The sequence below is a fragment of the Syngnathus typhle genome, linkage group LG12 (assembly GCF_033458585.1).
Source record: "Syngnathus typhle isolate RoL2023-S1 ecotype Sweden linkage group LG12, RoL_Styp_1.0, whole genome shotgun sequence".
Lineage (NCBI taxonomy): Eukaryota > Metazoa > Chordata > Actinopteri > Syngnathiformes > Syngnathidae > Syngnathus > Syngnathus typhle.
In genome coordinates, this window is record NC_083749.1 from 11791227 (window position 1) to 11811020 (window position 19794).

Consider the following 19794-nt stretch of genomic DNA (forward strand, 5'->3'; position numbering starts at 1 on the left):
ACCAGCCCTCCTCAATACCAAAGAAGACCCCAAAACCCACAAAATAGCCTCCACGGGGTCCATAAAGAGGTGTAAGGGCAGTCAAGTTCAACGGCGCCCAATGGACCGTGGTCGTGAATCGGTGAAAATGTCACAAAACAGGCAAAGGTGTGAGCAGCGTCCTGGGCACCCAGTGGGGGCATGTGCAGATGGTCACCATGGGGCTGGCACAGCGAAGGTCGTTGGTTCCGACGAGCATGAGGGAGCGGACTCCCCACAGGGGTCGCGGCTGCGAGGCCAAGGCGAGGGGCCCGGTCAGCACCGGCCGGATGAGCAAGAAGCCGTTGTAGAGTCACGCCAGTCCTGACCGATGTGCGCAGCCATCCCGGTCCCAGGGAAAAAAATATCTGATCCGAAGCGATCCGCACACACAGAGGTGCGGTAGAAGGCACCAGCATCGCTGTATGGACAAATAGAAAGAAAAAGGAGAAAAGAAGGAAATAAAGAGGAAAAGAGAGAACACTGCTGGGAGGCTGCCACTCACAGCGGCGCCATACCAAAAAGTTTCAGTCTTATTTCAATGCAAAAAACATCATCTTATATTCGGGCCAATACGGTATGCACAATACAGTTTCTCCAGTCGTCCGCAAACGGACCACGGCCGTCAAAGCGTCACTGTTATTAAAAGCACACAGCAGCACACATAAACTGAATATGTGCAGACGCATCACAATCAGACCGACACAACATGAAATTTCAAGATTTTCAGATTAGCCAGGCACGCGCGATTAGTAATTAGCGATTAGCTGACCAGGCCTTGTGCTAACTGACCAGTGGTTTGGTATTCCTGTTTACAATGCCCTCCATAATTAATATTGGACAATTTCCCACAGAAAAGCTGAACATCTTTCACGGCCCACCAGTGTGCCACATGCGTCACAATGGTTTGGAAACACTAATCTAAGTGATGAAATCAGGAAAAAAAAGCAGGCATGGTTCCAGGATTTTTGTCTCTCCCAGGACTAAATACATTCAGGGAATAATTCAGAAATATTTTTAGAACATCAAATAAAATGGGTGGAGTGGCTTAACTGGAGCTACACAGATTTGTATTTGTGTTTGATTGTATTTGTGCTGTTTAGTGTCTGTACGTCTATATTTCATGGGGGGAAAAAAAGCAAGGTTTCCACAGCTTAAGGTAAGTTAAAATTCAAGACTTTGTTTTTTTCTTCAGTTTGAAATATGACAATATACCCAATGTTCCATGTTGCCAAAAGATGTGACAGTACTAATTTATTGTCCTAAAATCTGGGGTGCGCATTATACATGGGTACAAAAAAAAAAAGAAAGAATTTATTTATTTTTTTAATCCGGATATGATACAGAGGCCACCATTACAGATGCGCTTTCTTCTCTGCTGTTCACTTCAAACACGCTCCATACGAACACAATGCTCTCGTATCAGACGCTTGCTCGATCACCTGCTCGTTTGCTGTCACAATGTACTCTACACAAATCCGAAACATTTCTTCGCTATCGAGTTTGCTACCGCATGCGCAGTGATACTGACCGGCAGAATAACATCCGGTTGTTCCCAAAGATGATATTTTTTCTGAAATAATTTTACGTTTACGGACTTAAGTAGGAGTCAAAATTTGGGTGCGTATTATACATGGGTACAGGCTTTTTTCTAGAATCAACATGCCATTTTTAGGGTGCGTATTATACATGGGGGCGCATTATACATGGAAAAAAACGGTATCTAGATTTGAGACTATTTACAAGCATACAATTCTACTGACCATGTGTTAACACTTCTTAAGAAAGAATGATTTAAGACATTTTCATTAAAAATCAGGCCTTATTTTTGAAGTCATGACTTACATGATCTTAAGACTTAAATATCTGAGCCCTGCAATACCTACAGATGCATCCAATTCAATAGGAGTCTGTAAACAGAGGTGTTTCATTATTTCCAAAGTGCCAGATAAAAAGCAAGGTAGAATTCTCAAAGACTCTACAAACAGTATCGAAGTATTAAAAAAAAAAAAAAAAAATATATATATATATATATATATATATATATATATATGTATTAGGGGTGTAAATTCATGTAGATTCATTGACGATATATCACGATATAGTGCTCTTCGATTGATTTTTTTTTTTCTAAATAAAAAATATAGAACAATATCCTGATTTATAACAATTCATACGCAACATCAACAAGGTACTGCAAACTCTTTATTTAGGAAATTACAAGAGTATTGTAGTATACAAAGTGCTTATTTTAACACTGAACTTTGATGTCGTGTTTTATCTTTAAATGTGCGGCGAGATTTGTGCTCCCTGAATATTTGATCACCGCATGGCAGGATTTACAAACTGCACGTGTCTTGTCCGTTGAGCCATCTTTTCTTTGGAATCCAAAGTGCTTCCAAACGAATGACTTGAAGCCTAAAGGGGAGCAAATTTCCTCGTCTTTTTGGACACTAGCCATAGTACCAGCCCAGGAGCCGCGTACTAGTTGTCGACTCCCCTTTCACGTGCCTGCTCTGCTCACAACACAACAACGCCGCGCACTGCTCCCGGAAAGAGGAAGCAAGCAACAATGAACTGGATTTCAAAATAAAGTCGCGTCTAATGTCCGAGGTCAAACACGGCGATATAAATCGATGTTTACGTTTAGCATCTATGCCAATAAATCGTAGAGCAATATATCGATTCATCGATGTGTATCGATGAATCGTTACACCCCTATATATATATATATATATATATATATATATATATATATATATATATATATATATATATATATATATATATATATAGTCTGGAGACATTTTTGTGCATTACCACACACTGCATATTCTGAGAAATGACTATGGTTAATTTAAATATTATCAGGTTCCCTTTCTCTACAAATACTCTCCAAATGGAATATATGCTGAAGAACAAATGGAAAGAAACAAATCCCCTATCAATATCAAAAGTAAAATAACGTTGTTTCTTTAAAAGTTGACAGAATTCTATAAATAAGTTAACAGTACAGTACACTGCAATAAGGACAAAGACACAAGGTGTGCATTCTTCCAAAATCATTAGAGAACTTATCATTAAAATCTATTAGTGTTTTCCTGTACCAGTAAATGATAAACGCCCAGTTTAAGATAAAGCACATCACTACATTACCCACATGTAGTATTCATTGAACAACACAGAGCTCAGTGCCAGACTGATTTTGAGCATCTCCCGTTCCATCAGTGTCAGTTTCTTTGTGGGTCCTGCTGCGAGCGTCCATTACTCCATCTCGTTCGTAACCGTAAGGCTGTGTATTCTGTCTCAGCTTGATGAGCAGCTCCTTGCCATCACTAGAGGGAAGGTTTCCCAGGAAGTACTGAGGTGTTAGCTCCACAAGCCTGCATGCAACATAGAATCATGGAAGTTGAAAATGCACAAAAATCAGCCACATCATCACTTCTTATTCACTTCTATTTTAAATGGTCAACAATTTACCTTTATAAAATGAGCTATCAAAATACATGGCTTTGCTTATCCACATAATACATGAATCAGTGCCAGACTGATTTTGAGCATCTCCCGTTCCATCAGTGTCAGTTTCTTTGTGGGTCCTGCTGCGAGCGTCCATTACTCCATCTCGTTCGTAACCGTAAGGCATACGATGGCGCCGCGGATGGCAGCCACGGTGAGTCGCTCTCTGTTTATTTGTCTTACTTTGTGTGTTTTCTGTGTCCTCTGCTGTCCATCCCGGATCACTTTTACCAGAGAAGCGCTGTTAAACATCGGACAGACTTCTTCTGGTATTTTCTCTCCTGTTCTCTCCGGAGCGGCGGTGCTGTACAAGCTAGCACGACGACGGCGGCGCGGAAAACGAGCCGGAGCACTCGTAAGGCTGAGGCAGAGAGGGTTCCGTTCTGCCCTACCGTCAATTCATCTGGCGAATGTTTGCTCCCTGGCGAACAAGATGGAGGGGCACAGACTCTGGACCACTGCTAAACCGTGATCAAGGATGCATACCACTCTGCGGCTCGTGCAGCTTTAGGACTCTCGGACCACTGTCTAGTTCATCTGATCCCGGCCTACAGGCAGAAACTAAAAACATCTAAGCCTGTGGTGAGGACTGTGAGGAAGTGGACAGTGGAGTCAAGGCAGGACCTCCAAGCCTGCTTTGACTGCACCGATTGGGGAGCTTTCGAAGCTGCAACTTCAGACTTGCATGAACTCACTGACACTGTCACATCATACATCAGTTTTTGTGAGGATCTGTGTGTGCAGACTAAGACCTTCTGCACAACGACAAACCTTGGTTTACACCGAACCTCAGGAGGCTGCGCAAAGTCAAGGAGGAGGCCTACAGGAGCGGCGACCGCGACCTGTTTAGGCAGACCAGAAACACAATGAACCGAGAGGTCAGGAAAGCCAGGAGGTGTTACGGGGAGAACCTGAAGAGACACCTCTCTGCCAATCCTGATCCCTCAATGGTGTGGAAAGCTCTGCAGAGCATCACGGGCTACAAGAAACGAACCCCCCGTCCTGTAGAGAGCCCAAGACTTGCTAACCAGCTAAACAAGTTCTACTGCAGGTTTGATCGGTCCTCCCACACAACGGGACTTCCTGCAGCACAATCTACATACTCACCTCTCCCCACAACTGCTCTGTCCACACCTCTATCATCGTTGTCACCCACTCACTCTCTTGCAGAGGCCGCGCCCGCACTCCAGGTCCGCGAGGAGGAAGTGCGCCAGATATTCCGGAGACAAAAGACCAGGAAGGCACGGGGCCCAGACGGCGTGTAACCTTCCTGCTTGAAAGTCTGCGCTGTGCAGCTGGCGCCCACCTTTGCACGGATCTTCAACCGTTCTCTGGAGCTGTGTGAGGTGCCCTCGTGCTTCAAGAGCTCCACCATCGTTCCAGTGGCCAAGAAGCCCGCCATCACAGGTTTGAATGACTATAGACCCGTCGCACTGACAACTGTGGTCATGAAATCTTTTGAGAGGTTAGTGCTGAACCACGGGGTCACGGGCCCCCTGCTTGACCCCCTCCAGTTTGCCTACCGGGCAAACAGGTCAGTGGATGATGCGGTCAACATGGGACTGCACTACATCCTGCACCACCTGGACACCCCAGGAACGTACGTCAGGATCCTGTTCGTGGACTTCAGCTCGGCGTTCAACACCATCGCTCCTGACATCCTCCAACAGAAGCTCATCCAGCTTGAGGTGCCTGCCTCCACCTGTCAGTGGATCACCAGCTTCCTGACCAACAGGAGACAGCGTGTGAGGCTGGGGGGCATCACATCTGACACCCGGATCACCAATACTGGAGCCCCTCAGGGGTGCGTCCTCTTTCCACTGCTCTTCTCTCTCTACACCAGTGCTTCTCAAATAGTGGGGCGCGCCCCCCTTGGGGGGCGCGGTGCTATTCCTGGGGGGGCGCGTGTGACCCTGGGGAACAGGCTTTTTTTTTGGCAGTACTAGAATAAAGTGTAATTGCGAATCTTCACAGCAGGTGCCTGCCTCCACCTGTCAGTGGATCACCAGCTTCCTGACCAACAGGAGACAGCGTGTGAGGCTGGGGGGCATCACATCTGACACCCGGATCACCAATACTGGAGCCCCTCAGGGGTGCGTCCTCTTTCCACTGCTCTTCTCTCTCTACACCAGTGCTTCTCTAATAGTGGGGCGCGCCCCCCTTGGGGGGCGCGGTGCTATTCCTGGGGGGGCGCGTGTGACCCTGGGGAACAGGCTTTTTTTTTGGCAGTACTAGAATAAAGTGTAATTGCGAATCTTCACAGCAGGGGGCAGTGGCGCTCTCATTGTTACTTCTGTGACGTTTGCGACAGTGCAACATTTTACGACTTACAAGACAAGTTAGGATAGTCACGGTGGGGAAGGGGGGGCGCGAATAGTTTTCTTCTTGCTAGGGGGGGGCGTAACAGAAAATAATTGAGAAGCACTGCTCTACACCAATGATTTTTCCTCAGGTGACTCTTCTGTGAAGCTCCTGAAGTATGCAGACGACACCACTCTCATCGGACTGATCCAGGACGGTGATGAGACAGGAGGTGGAGCGGCTGGTCCACTGGTGCAGCCAAAACCATCTGGAGCTGAACCCGCTCAAGACCGTGGAGATGACAGTGGATTTCAGGTGAGACCCTTCACCATTTTTACCCCTTACTATCCGCAGTAATACTATTCTCTCCACAGACACCTTCAAGTTCCTGGGAACCACAATCTCTCGGGACCTGAAATGGACCAGCCACATAGACTCTGTCCAGAAGAAGGCCCAGCAGAGGCTGTACTTCCTGAGACAGCTCAAGAAGTTCAACCTGCCGCGAGAGCTTCTGAAGACCTTCTACACTGCCATCATCCAGTCTGTCCTCTGCACCTCCATCACTGTCTGGTTTGGATCGGCCTCCAAACAAGACAAGCACAGACTACAACGGACAATCAGAACTGCAGAAAAGATCATTGGAATCAACCTCGCATCTATCCAAGACTTGTACCTATCCAGAACCAGGAAACGTGCAAGGAACATCTCTACAGACCCTTCTCACCCAGGTTGCAGTCTGTTTGAACTACTCCTCTCCGGACAGCGTTATAGAGCTCGGTACGCCAAAACCAGCAGACACAGAGACTTCTGGGGGAGCTTCTTCCCCCAGGCTGTTGCTCTGATGAACTCACACCACTCATAGAGTCTCAGAGTCATTACTGTGCAATAACATCTTGCTCTTCACACCTTTTTGAATTTGTCTACACTGTTTTTGCCATTATTCACATGTCCTGAGTGTTGTTAGTCACCTAAATGTTGAACAGAGGGTGTGTTTTTACCGAAGTCAAATTCCTTGTTTGGCACGCTCAAACATGGCGAATAAAAACTCTTGAATCTTGAATCCGCTCATACTGTCTTATTTTTACAAGTTAATAAACCGACGCGCGGCTAACCCCTCCCATCTCAACACCGTTTTTTCCCATGTACAATGCGCAAAATGTCTAATTTATTGTCCTAAAATCTGGGGTGCGCATTATACATGGGTACAAATTATTATTATTTTTTTAATCCAGATACGATACGGAGGCCGCCATTACAGATGTGCTTTCTTCTCTGCTGTTCACTTCAAACACGCTCCATACGGATACAATGCTCTCGTATCAGACGCTTGCTCGATCACCTGCTTGTTTGCTGTCACAATGTACCCTACACAAATCCGAAACATTTCTTCGCTATCGAGTTTTCTAGTGCATGCGCAGTGATACTGACCGGCAGAATAACATCCGGTTGTTCCCGAAGATGATCTTTTTTCTGAAATAATTTTACGTTTACGGACTTAAGTAGGAGTCAAAATTTGGGTGCGTATTATACATGGGTACAGGCTTTTTTCCAGCATCAACATGCCATTTCTAGGGTGCGTATTATACATGAGGGCGCATTATACATGGAAAAAAACGGTAAATTACTAGCCCAGCATCAGCTCATGGATAATTTTATATCAATGTTTTTCACGAATGAAGACAAACCAAATTACTAAACTTCTCGGCAGCTGCACCCATGACTGAGCAGCCCTATTCAGGATCCACTCTGCTCACCCTATTAGGGGAGGGGGGTAGAAAAGGTACCCTAAACATAGCCTGCCTCACAAAATTCTGTCTGGAATACCGCATCCAGAGGGATCACCACCACGCGGTCAGAAACAAAAACATGTACACATTGGAGCCTGGAACGTGCGGACCCTAACGGACAACCAAGCCAGCGATCACCCTGAAAGGCGAACTGCCATCATCTCCAGAGAGCTAAAGAAGTTCCAGATCGACATCGCAGCACTCTCCGAGACCCGACTGGCAGATGAAGGGCAGCTGATGGAGGAAAAAGGTGGATATACTTTCTTTTGGAAAGGAAAGCCTGCAACTGAGCCAAGAATCCACGGTGTGGGTTTTGCTATCACGAACCACCTCATCAACCAGCTCCATGAACTGCCTGTGGGCATTAACGAGCGCCTAATGACCATACGCCTGATGCTTGCCAACAATCAGATGGCCACGGTCATTAGTGCCTATGCACCAACACTTGATGCACAGGACGAAGTGAAGAAGGCCTTCTACGCTGACCTAGACAGTCCTATCGGAAGTTCTCAAGGAGGATAAGCTAACCCTGCTTGGAGACTTCAACACCAGAGTGGGACGATACCACCACCTATGGAGGGGTACGCTGAGGAGAGAAGGGGTTGGAAAAACAAACTCTAATGGCACATTACTACTAAGTGCTCAGAACACAACCTGGTCATCACCAACATACTTTTCCGTCAAAAAACAAGTTCAAAACATCTTGGATGCAATCTCGCTCCAAACTGTGGCATCTCATCGACTATGTCATTGTCCGCTCTAAAGTCCGCCGCGATGTCCTAAACACCAGAGCAATGACCAGTGCAGACGACTGCTCAACCGACCATTGCCTCATTCGCTCCATCATGTCCATCCGCCTAATGCAGAAAAAACAGATGCAGAAAAGACAGTGCCGGCCAAGAATTCACATCGAGCTGTTGAATGACACCGCCTACCAACAACAACTGCAGGAGGCTCTTAGTGCAGCGCTGCCCAACCACAACCCAGAAGATACTGAAACACACTGGAGCACACTTTCGACTACCATAATTAACACCTGCAAAAACATCCTCGGTCACAAAAAGTGGACGCATCAAGACTGGTTTGATGAGAATGACACTGAGATCCAGCAGCTAATTAACAACAAGCGGCATGCTTTCATCACCTGGCAAAATGACATCCACTGCAGGGTGAAAAGAGTAGCCCATGCCAAAGCGAAAGCAGCCGTCCAAACACAGGTTAGGAAACTGAAGAACCAATGGTGGACAAAGAAGGCTCTGGAGATCGACCAGCTTGCTGACTTCGGAGACACGAGAGGCTTCTTTCATGCCAGAGCGGTGTATGGTCCCAGCTACCACTGCCTAACCCAGGGGTGGGCAAACTTTTTGACTCGCGGGCCGAACTGGGTTCTAAATTTGGACCGGAGGGCCGGACCAGGAGCAGATGGTATAGGCGTTGTGTGAAGTCATATAAGCGACCTGTAAAGGTCATTGCATAAAAGATCTTGGCCTTTAGTAGGTAGTAAAGCATGGATATTCCAAACAAGTTTTTTGAAAACAAATGCATTCATTAACAGCATTAAAAAAAAAAAAAAATTCACTAAAAAACTGCTATCAGTGATTCTCATAAAATACGACACTGTTATTATGAATAACAATCTCCATCACTTCAGTGCCTGCAGGTCAGATTAATGAAAGATGTTTATCTTATGGGATCACATCAAACGGCAAACATTTTGACCAAATATATCATCTTGAAGAATCGGTGAAAGCATACATCCAAATAAAGTAATCAAAACAGCAACACGGTGAGGGGTATCTGAAAATCAGAGCAGAGTTTTAACTCGCAAACACCTGGTAACAGAGGTGAGGAAACGGGAAACACTTAAGAACTTTACAGGTTAAGATTAGTCGCAAATAGGTGGTGCATCAATGTCCTTGAGCATCCTGCATTGTTTGAAAATGAGAATGGTCGCTAGTTTCAATCCCTGCTATGTGTACAAATCATATTCAAAATGCATTTTTTTACAATAAACTTGAGAGCCTCCCGTTCATTTTCAGTGGGAACAGTGTTGTTGGTGTCCCTTTTTTGCTAGTGCGTCATAGTCTGGAGTAAAATTTGTTGTGGCAATTCTTAGGCGAGATCCGAGGTGTTGGTCCGTTTACCTTGATCTGTGACGGGTTGATGTTGATGTGGCTGAACGTCACGTTGCGTACGTCGAGCCAAATCGGCCACTCTTTTTTAAACACTCGGCACTCACTTCTTTTTTTCGGGCCACTCATTTTAATGGAAGGATTCCAGGGGAAGGTTTGTGGGTGGCTTTAGCGCAAAACTGCATCTGAAAGCTCAGCGCGCGAATTATAAGAATGCTGTCGTCAAAGCCCACGCTCTAAATTCGGGACTGATACGAATAGAGCGAGAGTGCGCCAAGTCCGTACTACTGAGTACGTACACGCACTTGTGAGTGTGCACCGAGCTTTCTGACACGGCTTCCGGTAGTAAATGCGCAGGCGAGCGCTTCGCCATCTACTGGGAAAACGCAGTCATTGCAGGCAAAATGACCCAAAAAAAAAAAGTTTAATAATACAATTTGTTCAGGGTTGGCGGGCCGGATTAAACGGTCCCGTGGGCCGGATGTGGCCCGCGGGCCGTAGTTTGCCCACCCCTGGCCTAACCCCTTAGCTCTAAGGATGGCATGCTGCTGAAGGACAAGGAGGCAATTGCAAACAGGTGGAAAGAACACTACGAGAACCTCTTAAACAGGGACACTATACCTGAGATGGAGGCTCTTGATCAACTACCACAACATCCCACAGCTGAAAGCATGGGAGAGCCACCCAGCCTGAACGAGCTGCAGGATGCCATTAGGAAGATGAGGAACAACAAGGCTGCTGGGCCCGATGGAATTCCAGCAGAGGTCTTGAAGAAAGGCGGACCCAACCTTCTCAAGCACATCCATGCCCTGCTTCTTAAGATCTGGGAAGAAGAGGAAATCCCTGCGCAGCTCAGAAATGCCTTAATCGTCTCCGTATTCAAGAAAGGAGACAAGGCGGACTGCGGGAATTACCGTGGCATTTCTCTCCTCTCCACTATAGGGAAAGCCCTTGCTCGGGTTCTGGCCAACAGACTCACACCCCTGTCAAAAAGCATCCTTCCTGAGTCTCAGAGTGGATTTCGCCCAAGTAGAGGCACCACAGACATGGTTTCCATTGCTCGACAACTGCAAGAAAAATGCCGGGAACAAAATCAACCACTATACATGGCCTTTATAGACCTCACCAAGCCCTTCGATTCAGTTAGCCGTCAGGCCCTTTGGCTGGTTCTATTAAAGCTTGGCTGCCCAGACAAATACATCAGAGTACTGAGACTACTGCATGATAACATGTCAGCCACAGTGGTCAGCGGCAGTGGAGACGAGACGGAACCCTTCAGGGTTGACACAGGTGTCAAACAGAGATGCGTTATCGCTCCAAACTATTTTCCAGCTTTATCGCTGCTATCCTCCGCCACACAAGCAAGCATCTGCCCCACGGAGTCAAAATCATGTACAGAACTGACGGTCAACTTCTCAACATCAACCGATTTAGGGCTAAAGGTCAAACCACCACCATATCCATCATGGAGATGCAGTATGCGGACAACAATGCCCTTGTAGCCCTGTTGGAAGAAGACCTACAGAGTATTCTGTCTGCCTTGGCGAAGGCATACAAACAGCTTGGTCTAGCCATTGATGTAAAAAAGACCCAAATCCTCCACCAACCACTACCAAACTGCAGTTTGCCTGTCCGCCCCCCAAACATCTCTATTGATAACATCTGACTGGAAAAGGTTGACCACTTCCCCTATCTCGGCATCCTCCTGTCATCTAAAGCCACCATTGAAGATGAAATTGACCATCGTCTCAGCTGTGCCAGTGGGGCTTGCTCAAGGCTACCGAAGCGAGTCTTGGAGAATCGTGACCTCCAAGCAAAGACCAAAATCCTGGTCTACAAAACTGTGGTCATCCCCACCCATCTGTATTGGTCAGAAGCCTGGACCATATACAGCAGGCACTTAAGGGCACTGGAGACCTACCATCAGAGATGCCTCCGGAAAATCCTCAGGATCAGCCGGAAGGACTGACGTACCAACACCAGCGTCCTGGAGGAGGCTGGCTTGCCTACCATCACTGCCACCATTGCCCAAAACCAACTCCGATGGATTGGCCATGTAATCCACATGCCTGACTCGCCTCCCAAAACAAGTCCTTTATTCCCAGCTCGCTGAAGGAAGGCGCGCCCCGGGAGGTCAGAAGAAGAGGTTCAAGGACAACATAAAAGCAAACCTGACGAAGTGTCACATAAACCTTAAAACTTGGGAAGACAAGGCCACAGACAGGACGACGTGGAGAAACCTTGTCCGTGACGCAGACGCAGAAAGGAGAATGCCTCCACAAAGCAGGCCCAACCTAATTCCACCACCATTACATTCCCCTGTCCACACTGTACTAGAGTTATCGGGTCCAGGATCAGTCTCTTCACCCACCTGAAGACCCACAAAGACCAGGAAGGAGGACCGTCATACTACAAGGAGTGACCGGCGATGATGATGATGATCACTGTGTGCCCTACGATTGGTTGGCAACCAGTTCAGGGTGTCCCCCGCCTACTGCCTGATGACAGCTGGGATAGGCTCCAGCATGCCCACGACCCCCGTGGGGACAAGCGGTACGGATGGATAGATGGATGGATGAATGGTTGGATGGATTGGGTGGATGGATTTTGTATGGATGGATGGATGGGCGGATAAATGAATAATACTCACAATAATAATAATAATAACAATAATAAAGGTGAATCAATTTCAGTATTTACACTTGGTATTAACTTGCCTTTAACCATTTGTTAACGTAGCAAACTAAAACGGAACCAATACAAACACCCTGAGAATTGTTACGTGGTTTGAAAAAAACCTGACTGAGAAACGTAATAGCAAGTACTTTCTGTCTCAAATACTCTTGTTAAATAAAAAGTGTCTAGTTTTGTGTGTTTAAGCTAATTGAACTATGTATATATTAAATAAGACGTCTTAAAGTATTGAATGCACTATTTGACTTACATCTGTGGGTGGACCTGAGATATGATGCGTATGCAGTTGTCACAGGAGATAGTGAATTTGTGGTAGAGAACCCAGGCAGGTGGGGCGGGACAGGGCTGACGACACAGGTATGACGAGAGAGGGTGCAGGTGAGCCACATGGCGGTGAGTTAACAGGAGGTAGTTACCTGAACCATCCACATCGTGAGCCACCTAAGGGGAAAAACAACCCCAATCAATTACTTCAAATGAATGTACTGTATGTACGTAGATATGTATAAATACTGTAAGAGTTTTTTAAAGAAAATAAGTGAAAATATCAAGGTTAGAAACATTTATTTGGCTTGTTTTCTTAAAAATATAATTAAATGATTCATTGATAGACCGTCGTTAGCCGTAGAGGTAGAGTCTCTGAGGAGTTTAGTATTTGCACAATACACAGAGTTACTCGGCTCATTGTTTTAATTACGCATAGACTTTTGCTCCCATCATTTTAATGTACCGTTTTTTCCATGTATAATGCGTAAAATTTAACGAATTTATTGTCCTAAAATCTGGGGTGCGCATTATACATGGGTACATTTTTATTTATTTTTTTCCTTTTTTTGAAGAAAATCTCCCTCGAAATAAAACTTGAAATCACCTTTTGTTTGTTGTCAATCGCGCATCGCATTCAGCCATCCTGCCCAACACAGTCAGTAAAATTCATAATTGACGACACATCGTTTGATGCGATGATGCAATCCTTGATGGTGTGTTATTGTCAAATATTGTTTGGTTTTTAATCTCCATCGCAGACCGGATATCATATGGAGGCCGCCATTACAGTATGCGCACAACGGATGCGCAAGACACGTCAGCTATATGAAGAGCGAGAGTTCAGTTCTCTATTAGTTTCAATTCACAGTTTACTTAGCAGTTTCAATCAGCAAATAACAAAATGCGTATTACAGGTAATATTTTATTTCACAACACTTTGCCTTGTTCCTTTCCTCTCTGTTGTTCACTTCAAACACGCTCCATACGAACACAATGCTCTCGTATCAGACGCTTGCTCGATCACCTGCTCGTTTGCTGTCACAATGTACCCTTCACATTACGAAACATTTCTTCGCTCTCGAGTTTGCTAGCGCATGCGCAGTGATACTGACCGGCAGAATAACATCCGGTTGTTCCCAAAGACCTCTCCGTGAGTCGTCACCTTATCGTGGTGGAGGGGTTTGCGTGCCCCTATGATCATAGGAGCCATGTTGTCTGGGGCTTCATGCCCCTGGTAGGGTCACCCATGGCAAACGGGCCCTAGGTGAGGTGCCAGACAAAGCACGGCTCAAAAAGCCCCTTATGATGAAGAAGATATATGGACACAGATTTCCCTCGCCCAGACGCGGGTCACCGGGGCCCCCCTCTGGAGCCAGGCCTGGAGGCGGGGCTCGAAGGCGAGCATCTGGTGGCCGGGCCTTCGCCCATGGGGCCCGGCCGGGCACAGCCCAAAAATGAAATGTGGGTCCCCCTTCCCATGGGCTCACCACCTGTGGGAGGGGCCAAAGGGGTCGGGTGCAGTGCAAGCTGGGCGGCGGCCAAAGGCAGGGAGGGACCTTGGCAGTCTGATCCCCGAATGCAGAAGCTGGCTCTTGGGACATGGAATGTCACCTCGCTGGCTGGTGTGCGAGGCAGAAAAGTTCCGACTAGATATAGTCGGACTTGCTTCCACGCACAGTTTGGGTTCCGGTTCAAGCCCTCTCGAGAGGGGCTGGACTCTCTTCCACTCTGGAGTTGCCCACGGTGAGAGGCGTCAAGCAGGTGTGGGTATGCTTATTGCCCCCCGGCTGGGCGCCTGCACATTGGGGTTCACCCCGGTGAATGAGAGGGTAGCCTCCCTCCGCCTTCGGGTGGGCGGACGGGTCCTGACTGTTGTCTGTGTCTATGCACCAAACGGCAGCTCAGACTACCCACCCTTCTTGGAGTCCCTGGAGGAAGTGCTGGAGAGCGCTCCTTCTGGGGACTCCATCATTCTACTGCAGTGGTCACCAAACTACGGCCCGCGGGCCGGATACGGCCCATGGGACCGTTTAATCCGGCCCGCCAACCTTGAACAAATTGTATTATTAACTTCTTTTTTTTGGTCATTTTGCCTGCAATGACTGCGTTTCCCCAGTAGATGGGGAAGCGCTCGCCTGCGCATTTACTACCAGAAGCCGTGTCAGAAAGCTCGGTACACGTACGTGCGTGTACGTACGGACATGGCGCACTCGCTGTCAAGAATGAGGTGAGCCAGGGCGACCAAATGCAGTTTGGACTAGGATTTATTGAAGGGAAAGGGAGTGGGAAGGGAGTCAGGTGGGGAAACGAAGACACAAACGGGATAGAGACTCACGGCCAGCAAACAGACAGAAGTCTTCTTGGACACTTGGATACTTGGACACTTGGAAAGTTGGACAAGGATAAAATTCTGACCGTGAGCCTCCAGACAGACCGTGGAAAACCAAACAACAGGAACACTGGGCGCGGACAGGGACGGATCACAACAGTAGACACCGACAGGGAGAAATACACGGGCAGGGCTTAAATACACAGGGTAACAAGAGGAACCAGGTGACAGACATTACGGTAACGAAAGGGGTGTGGCCGAGGGAAGTGCAGGCAGCCCGTGCTCTGGCACGGTTGTGACAGTACCCCCCCCACAAGGGACGGCGCCCGACGTCCCAAAATCCAATCCCTCGCGACGGCACGCGGGGGGGCGGGTTGGCAGAGAGCCGCACTCGGGCGGCGAACTGGGGGACAGAACTGCACTCAGCGGAGGTCAGGGGCCCAGGGCCACACTCGCGGCACACACTGGGGCCTGACGCGCAATCGGCAGGAACTTGGGGAACAGAACTGCACTCAGCGGAGGTCAGGGGCCCAGGGCCACACTCGCGGCACACACTGGGGGCCTGACGCGCAATCGGCAGGAACTTGGGGAACAGAACTGCACTCAGCGGAGGTCAGGGGCCCAGGGCCACACTCGCGGCACACACTGGGGGCCTGACGCGCAATCGGCAGGAACTTGGGGAACAGAACTGCACTCAGCGGAGGTCAGGGGCCCAGGGCCACACTCGCGGCACACACTGGGGGCCTGACGCGCAATCGGCAGCAACTTTGGGGGACATGAACCGCGCTCGGGCGGCGACTTGGGGAACCGATGGCGTCGCAGATGGGGCTTGGCTTGGCTTGGCTTGGCTTGGCTTGGCTCGGCTCGGCTTTGGCTCGGCTCGGCTTTGGCTCGGCTCGGCTTTGGCTCGGCTTTGGCTTGGCTCGGCTTGGGTTGCGGCTTGGCTCGGCTTGGGTTGCGGCTTGGCTCGGCTTGGGTTGCGGCTTGGCTCGGCTTGGGTTGCGGCTTGGCTCGGCTTGGGTTGCGGCTTGGCTCGGCTTGGGTTGCGGCTTGGCTCGGCTTGGGTTGCGGCTTGGCTCGGCTTGGGTTGCGGCTTGGCTCGGCTTGGGTTGCGGCTTGGCTCGGCTTTGGTTGCGGCTTGGCTCGGCTTTGGTTGCGGCTTGGCTCGGCTTTGGTTGCGGCTTGGCTTTGGCTTGGCTCGGCTTTGGCTTTGGCTTTGGCAACGGAAGCTGGTGGTGGAGGGGGGTCCAAGCGCTGGTCGCTGTGTTGGTCGGTGTCTTCTGTCAAGAATGAGGTGAGCCAGGGCGACCAAATGCAGCTTGGACTAGGATTTATTGAAGGGAAAGGGAGTGGGAAGGGAGTCAGGTGGGGAAACGAAGACACAAACGGGATAGAGACTCACGGCCAGCAAACAGACAGAAGTCTTCTTGGACACTTGGATACTTGGACACTTGGAAACTTGGACAAGGATAAAATTCTGACCGTGAGCCTCCAGACAGACCGTGGAAAACCAAACAACAGGAACACTGGGCGCGGACAGGGACGGATCACAACAGTAGACACCGACAGGGAGAAATACACGGGCAGGGCTTAAATACACAGGGTAACAAGAGGAACCAGGTGACAGACATTACGGTAACGAAAGGGGTGTGGCCGAGGGAAGTGCAGGCAGCCCGTGCTCTGGCACGGTTGTGACACTCGCGCTCTATTTGTATCAGTCCCGAATTTAGAGCGTGGGCTGACGACAGCATTCTTGTAATTCGCGCGCTGAGCTTTCAGATGCAGTTTTGCGCTAAAGCCACCCACAAACCTTCCCCTGGAATCATTCCATTAAAATGAGTCGCCCAAGGAAAAGCAAGGTGGACACAGTGCCGAGCGTTTAAAAGAGAGTGGCCAATTTGGCTCGACGTACGCGACGTGACGTTCAGCCACATGAACGTCAACATCAACTCGTCACAGATCGAGGTAAACGGACCAACACCTCGGATCTCGCCTAAGAATTGCCACAACAAATTTTACTCCAGACTATGACGCACTAGCAAACTTTAACAAAAAAGACAGCGGTGTGTCTACAAGCCTACTGGAACCTACAAAAGGATTATAAGGAAGGAACACAAGAACTTTAAGAGACTGCTCACTGGTGCACTGGTCCACCATCCGTCGTCTCAGGAGGGGGAAGCAGTGGAACGTCAACACTGTTTACAGTGGAGATGGCGTGCTGCTGACCTCGACTCGGGACGTCGTGTGTCGGTGGGGAGAATACTTCAAAGACCTCCTCAATTCCACCTACACGCCTTCCATTGTGGAAGCAGGGCCTGGGGACTCTGAGGCGAACTCTCCAATCTCTGGGGTCGAAGTCACTGGGGTAGTTAAAAAACTCCTCGGTGGCAAGGCCCGGGGGTGGATGAGATACGCCCGGATTTCTTAAGGGCCCTGGATGTTGAGGGGCTGTCATGGCTGACACGTCTCTACAACATCGCGTGGACATCGGGGACAGTGCCTCTGGATTGGCAGACTGGGGTGGTCGTTCCCCTTTTTAAGAAGGGGGACCGGAGGGTGTGTTCCAATTAAAGGGGGATTACACTCCTCAGCCTCCTTGGTAAGGTCTATTCAGTAGGGGTGTAAATCGCGGGTTTTGTCACGATACGATATAATATCGATACAAAGAACTACGATACGATATTTGCCGATGTCTTAAAGCCTGCTGCGATTCATTCACGATATATCGCGATATAGTGCTCTACGATCGATTTTCTTTTTTTTTAATAAAAAATCTAGAACAATAACCTGATTTATAAAAATTCCTACGCAAAATCAACAAGGTACTGCAAACTCTTTATTTAGGAAATTATAAGAGTATTGTAGTATACAAAGTGCTTATTTTAACACTGAACTTTGATGTCGTGTTTTATCTTTAAATGTGCGGCGAGATTTGTGCTCCCTGAATATTTGATCACCGCATGGCAGGATTTTCAAACTGCACGTGTCTTGTCCGTTGAGCCATTTTTTCTTTGGAATCCAAAGTGCTTCCAAACGAATGACTTGAAGCCTAAAGGGGAGCAAATTTCTTCTTCTTTCTTTTTGGACACTAGCCATAGCACCAGCCCAGGAGCCGCGTACTAGTTGTCGACTCCCCTTTCACGTGCCTGCTCTGCTCACAAAACAACACGCGCAGTGCGCTCCCGGAAAGAGGAAGCAAGCAACAATGAACTGGATTTCAAAATAAAGTCGCGTCTAATGTCCGAGGTCAAACACGGCAATATAAATCGATGTTTACGTTTAGCATCGATGCCAATAAATCGTATAGCATTATATCGATTAATCGATGTGTATCGATGAATCGTTACACCCCTATACACAAGCATGCACCTCAACACTTTGATCTTTTTTAACATCAAAATTGCAAAAGAATTTGTCACCATATCAGTTCTGTGTTTCAGATCCATCCTGAACTGACATCATTGTGTCAGGATATAAAGTTCAAATGTCTCAAGGATTAACTCAAATAAACCAGGATCTTACTTTAAGGAAGAGGCCTGAGATGAGAGCCCTCTTGATATTTGTGCAGTTGTCCTGGCAACCAAAAGCAGGGTGTGACACAGGCAATTCAATTCGCTGCATGACCTCCAGCAGCTCGGCCCTGATGACCACAGCCAGCCGCAAGGCCACGTGGTTCAGGAAGTGTGTCGTGCACCATGCCTCATCTTGATTTTCTGCATTTAGCACACACAATTAATAATGCATTTGCTGACTAAGTTTAAGGCTCTTCCAATTAAACTGCTGTATATTATCAGCATTTTATTCTGTGTACACGTATTGATAATAGTGAATTACAATCTAACAATCACTATGCAACTAACTCAATTTACTTTGACAGCCTCCACCATCGGCCTTCCCGAACCAAAAACTAGGTGCATGTGAACTTACGTTCCATGTAGGCATTGTAAACGTTAATGAGAGACATGTGGTCGCCTTCATTGTGCATTAGAGGTCGCCAATGAGCAAGGGCAGCCTCCTCTCTGTTTGGTTCCGGCCTCAAGAAGCAGGAAGGAGCTGACAAAAGCCATGGAATTGACCATTAACTTGCAAAAGTGGCTGATTTCCATTTATATTTCAAATTGGATGATGGTTGAAGAAATGTTAAGCTTTTGGTTTAACTTTAGCTCCAGACCTGTCAGCATAGCAGCGATAGTGAGCAGCTCATCAACGCAGTCATATTCGCAAGATGCTATCAGGGCTTTAGCCAGATGCGGCTCCAGCGGCAGTTCTGACATTATGATGCCCACTTCTGATAGGTTACCATCGTCATCCAGTGCTGCTAGGTAGTCTAAGTCCTCCAAGGCTTGCATTAAAGCCTCTGGGGCTGGGAAAGAGAAAACAAAATATAGACAGAGGAAAAACAGAGACAATCTTGATTTCAAAACATGTAAACAACAACTGTCTGTCCGCCCTCCCATCCATCTGTCTATCACACGAAACCATTTCTAAATACATGAAAAATACAAAGTTGCGATTATCATGCTGGCTTGGCCATTGGGAAGCATTCCACTTTAAATGTGGCCTCCTTGCAAGATTTATTGCCCACCCATGGCTGTGACATGCTTTGGCAAAAATACCCCAAGCATTAAGATTTAGATCACACTTTTCAACCTTTGCTTTAGATCTTCTCTGAAATCTTTTGAGAAGGTAGTCCTCAAGTATTAAAAATGAGTGTGATTACAACTTTTTAAGAGCGTACAGTCCGCCAACT

At 47.8% G+C, this 19794-nt stretch overlaps 1 protein-coding gene and 1 long non-coding RNA gene across 5 annotated transcripts in view; one reads left to right on the forward strand and one right to left on the reverse strand.

Annotated features, from left to right (window-relative positions):
• Positions 1 to 1239: 1239 nt before the first annotated feature.
• The window catches only part of dqx1 (DEAQ box RNA-dependent ATPase 1), a 45614-nt gene continuing 27059 nt past the window's right edge, over positions 1240 to 19794 (reverse strand). For 2 of the 4 annotated variants that reach the window (XM_061293279.1, XM_061293276.1), the window contains 5 exons: positions 19216 to 19407; positions 18972 to 19097; positions 18567 to 18757; positions 12699 to 12889; positions 1240 to 3401 (listed from right to left, as the gene is read on the reverse strand). In XM_061293279.1, coding sequence (XP_061149263.1) covers positions 3188 to 3401; positions 12699 to 12889; positions 18567 to 18757; positions 18972 to 19097; positions 19216 to 19407 — 914 coding nt within the window. In that variant the 3' untranslated portion in view covers positions 1240 to 3187. The remainder of the gene's footprint in view (positions 3402 to 12698; positions 12890 to 18566; positions 18758 to 18971; positions 19098 to 19215; positions 19408 to 19794) is intronic. The other 2 variants (XM_061293277.1, XM_061293278.1) reach the window with 2 other exon arrangements.
• Positions 5379 to 6891, forward strand: LOC133163418 (uncharacterized). Its single transcript, XR_009716389.1, has 3 exons — positions 5379 to 5627; positions 5987 to 6150; positions 6210 to 6891. It is a non-coding gene; the product is annotated as an uncharacterized LOC133163418 (long non-coding RNA).